This window comes from Odocoileus virginianus, chromosome 13 (genome assembly GCF_023699985.2).
Source record: "Odocoileus virginianus isolate 20LAN1187 ecotype Illinois chromosome 13, Ovbor_1.2, whole genome shotgun sequence".
Lineage (NCBI taxonomy): Eukaryota > Metazoa > Chordata > Mammalia > Artiodactyla > Cervidae > Odocoileus > Odocoileus virginianus.
This window is the reverse complement of record NC_069686.1, coordinates 13193205-13197344: the sequence shown is the minus strand read 5'-3', so window position 1 is coordinate 13197344 and position 4140 is coordinate 13193205. Positions and strand designations below refer to the sequence as shown.

The window sequence follows — 4140 nt, the reverse complement described above, 5'->3', positions numbered from 1 at the left end:
GGAAATAGCTTAGATTTTTCTTTTCCTGAGAGGTTACTACACAAAAACTACGCCAGCATTAACATCCTGAATTACAAATACAAACGTGGGAAGTAAGCACTGAGTTCTCATGGGACCTCTGCTATTCCTCATTGTTAAAGGAGAACAGAGTTATGAAAAACACTGTATGTTGCTTATGTATTCAGAGTACTAACAAGTGGAACAAAAGAAAACTATGTAAAGTTCTTCGACAACTGTTTATTGTCTCTAAACCACAGCACCATAACTTTGTTAAGGGCAGAAGGTCTCCCACTGACTTGCACATTAAAAAACCAGCAGCAACAAAAAAAAATTATAAGGTATCTTTGTAAGGTATTTTGTTTACATAAAGCATTATATTTTATATTGAGAATTCTGAAAAACATCCTAATGCTATATAATATGTATTCATTACAAACTATGAATTAGAACACACAATCCCTGCGATTATTAAAAGCCTAGAAATCCTATACATTAACTACAGAGTTCTGGGCCTGATAGGACTAGTACCAAGTCCCTGGATAATATAACCTTTATGCAGGTCACTCAAAATACAAAGCACAAATGGTAACAGAGAGGGAACATGGGTTCTAACAAGTTCTAATAGAAACAGTGTCCCCAGGCAGTTCTGAATTTTCATAAATGTTTCTAGATGTTCTTACATTTCACTTTGTGAAGATTTTTTAAAAATACTAATTATTTTTATTATAATTTTGAACTGTACAAAGTCCAACATATAACAAATGTAAAGATGTCACTAGCTAACTGGAGATAAAAAACAAGAGTGAAAGAGATATAAAACCATTATGATAAGGCCACTATCAGACACTACTACATATTCCATCCTATAATATCATAAATCAAAGCTTTTAACTCTCTGGATTCATACGTGACTGTATTCTTTCCAATATGCGTTCTTTCTTCCAGGGTTTCTTCAATAACTGCAGGTATGTCCCTCCCATAAAGTTCACAGTGTTCTAAAAACTGAACACATTCTTGAATGACACTGTCACGAAGCATGATGGTGTGTTTTGACATGTTTTCTAATAATGACAGGAAGCATCTTTTGGCATAATACCATGTATCAGTTCCTAGTTTTTTATTATAAGGTTCCAAGCTTTTGATAACCCGGGAAATACCAAAGTCATAATTTCCTTTGGCACAGTAAAGCGTCCCTATCACCAAATTCACAATGCAGAGATGGTACATTTTCTTATCTGGATCATCATAGGAGAGCTGCTCTTCCTCCTTTCCAATCTTCCTCATCAACTCCTCAGCTTCTTCATTTTGACTTGTCATAATATATGAAACACACAGGTTGGCCAGCACAACAGCACTGACATTCAGGATGTTGTCATAATGCTTCTTGACTATGGGCTCATAAAAACCTATGGCTTCTTTGTATTTGTTTTCCTGCATGAACAGAACATGAGCCACATTCAGCTTCCACACATGGTGGTCATTACAGAATTCCACAGATTTGCGGAAGAGTTTTTCCACCATTGGGTAATTTTCAAGGTTCCAGTAGATTTTGGCCTGGGCCATTAACACAGGAATGTACTTCTCAAGGGTGTCATCATATTCATTCACTGCCTTTTTGACAGCTTCATCATCTTTATTGTGTCTTGCTTCCTGCACTTGTATGGTAAGTTTCCGGAGCTGTTCAGTCAGCATCCCTGCTAGGCCCTCAAGCTTAAGGAAAGCCTCTTCAGGGGCTGTCTGGCAAGTGACCATGGCATCCAAGAAGTCATAGAGATAGGGTGTGAGGAATTCGTAAGTCAAATGGGCATTCTCTGCCAGGACATCTGCTGCCAGGTCAAAATACTCATATTCACAATACAGCAGCAACAGGTTGCCAAAGGTCTCTGGGGGAAAGGGGTTCTGTTGGAGCAAAAACTGTAATTTTTCAAACCCTTCTGTGGGCCTGGCATCCATGTTCATTAGTGCCTGATTGTGCAGGGTCACGGGGTCTAACTCTTCCTCTGCCCTTGGTGGCATGTCAGTGAGGGCTTCCTGGGCCGCCTCATAGTTTCTCAGTTGGTATTCTATGGCGGCCCTGAGGTTGAAGGCTTCCACCAGAGCAGTCTGGTGAAGGACTAAGGTGTTGCCAACACTTCGAACATCAATGCCCTCAGTGGTCATACCCACACCTAGCTCTGGGTGCTGGCGGATGCCACGCTCAATAATGTCTGCGATATGCTTCAGAGCTGGGGCATAGTGCCGGCTGCTGTAATAGGCCAAAGCCAAGTTGTAGGAAAGATCAGGCCGGTAGCCCGAAGCCTGCAGGGCCGCAGAGAACTTGGAACACGCGGCTTCATAATGTCCCTCCTTGTACAGCAAACAACCCAGGTTGACCTGGCCATCCAGCTCGTTCTCGCCCCCGCTGTCTTCTCCTCCTTCACTCAGCAGCTGCTCCACCAGGCTCCTGGCCCCGGGCAGGTCTGCCTCGCTGTACTTGATCGCGGCTTGGAGACGGAGGACCCGGTTGTGGTAGGCGGGGTTGTCCAGGAGGAGGAAGGACACGCGGGTGGCCTCTGGGTAGAGGCAGGCCTTGTACAGGGCCTGGGCCTGGTACAGGCGGTACTGCTCCAGCTCCGGGTGCAGCTGGCCCAGCTGCTCATAGCATTCGGCCGCCAGCGCGAACTCCTGTAGGCGGTAGTAGCAGTAGCCCAGCAGCGACAGCCCGGCGCGGCTTCTCGGGCTCCGCTGGAGCTCTCCGCTCAGCAGCTGCACGGCCTCGGCGTACCGGGCATCCCGGATGAGCCGGTACACAACCGCGGTGAACTCCCCGTCGGGGATCTGCGCACCTCCCAGGCCCGCCATAACCGCCTCCGAGGTTGCTTACGCTCGTTACCAGGGCAACAAGACAACCGGAAACGGAAGGCTGCGAAGAAGGTTGGTGTTTTTAATGGGCTTTGGGGGAGGGGGGGTGGTTGCTCCTAAAGTACTTTGCAGCGGAACGATCAACCTGAGATTGGAAAGAGTTACTAATGTGTGTATCTCAATTATTGGCCTGGTCCCTGAAGACTCCAGAGTGTGAGCGGCGTTAGACGCGAGAGGAAAGACCTCCTGGCCGTTCGAAGACGGAAACTCTACTTCCCGGCATGCACCGGTTCGCGCCGCCAGCGGCCGTAGCCGCGCTGCATGCTGGGAGGCGTAGTCTCCTCGGGGCGGACCCTGGGGTGAGGGGAGATGAGGTCGTGGTCACCTTCCGTTCTGTGGTAAATGAGGATTGTTGACTGCCTGTTGTGTCTCTGGCGCGGAGGTGGAAGGTTTACGGTTCGACGTCCCTTCCGTTTTTGAGCCTTTAGACACTGTGCAGTGCATATACATGGTGTTGTTTCACGTTGTTTTGGTGAATGAAACGGGAATGGCAAAAGAGGAATGTCAGTTTGGTATTCTCCCCGAGTTACAGTGGACTTTCTGTCTTTGGGTCGTCCCGTGGGCGCACTTTCTAAGAACAAAATAGTGCGGCGATCAGGAGTTCTTACTTTGTCGTTTCAGAGGTTGATAGCAGGAAAGAGTGCTTGGAGTTTATGTGCTACTTAGGTTTGGCTTTAGTTTCAAGCGCCTCCGCTCCTGCTCGCACTACCCCTCCCGCTCCCCCCGTTTTTCCGTAACTACAAATATTACTAAGTTCATTTTAGCGTTTAAACTTGGCCCTGTAGTCTGCCTTGACTCTCCATATTTCACCACGAAGTGGAAAAACCTTGCAGAAATCTACAACCTCGTGTTTTCCAAGAAGGGTGGAGGCGAGGAGGAAGCACATTTCAAGTTTTCCCTTTTCTGTGCACCGTTAACTCTTTTAACTTTCCAACCTACTTAATCTGTGGCTGGATTTTCTTGTGTTCCTTTCTTATGTATTTGGAATAGATGCCCTAGATTTTGTGTTACTACCTTTAGGTCTATTTGTGTATAAATTCTTTGGAATATAATAGTGCTCAGTATGGGGCTTCCCAAGTGGCGCTAATGGTAAAGAACTCAGCTGACAATGCAGGCAACATAAGAGATGCAGGTTCAATCCTTGGGTTAGGGAGATCCCTTGGAGAAGGAAGTGGCAACCCACTCCAGTATTCTTGCCTGGAGAGTCCCATGGACAGGGGAGCCTGGCACACTACAGTC

General features: G+C 46.6%; 1 protein-coding gene across 1 annotated transcript; it reads right to left on the bottom strand.

The window, feature by feature from the left end:
• Positions 1 to 217: 217 nt before the first annotated feature.
• LOC110139300 (intraflagellar transport protein 70B) lies at positions 218 to 3114 on the bottom strand. The gene has a single exon (XM_020896980.2). It carries the CDS (start codon positions 2839 to 2841, stop codon positions 850 to 852), a length of 1992 nt encoding a protein of 663 aa, XP_020752639.1. The 5' UTR covers positions 2842 to 3114; the 3' UTR covers positions 218 to 849.
• Positions 3115 to 4140: the final 1026 nt, after the last annotated feature.

Coding starts and splice junctions, on each gene's coding strand:
- LOC110139300 (XM_020896980.2), bottom strand. CDS start 2,841: ATGGCGGGCCTGGGAGGTGCGCAGATCCCCGACGGGGAGTTCACCGCG.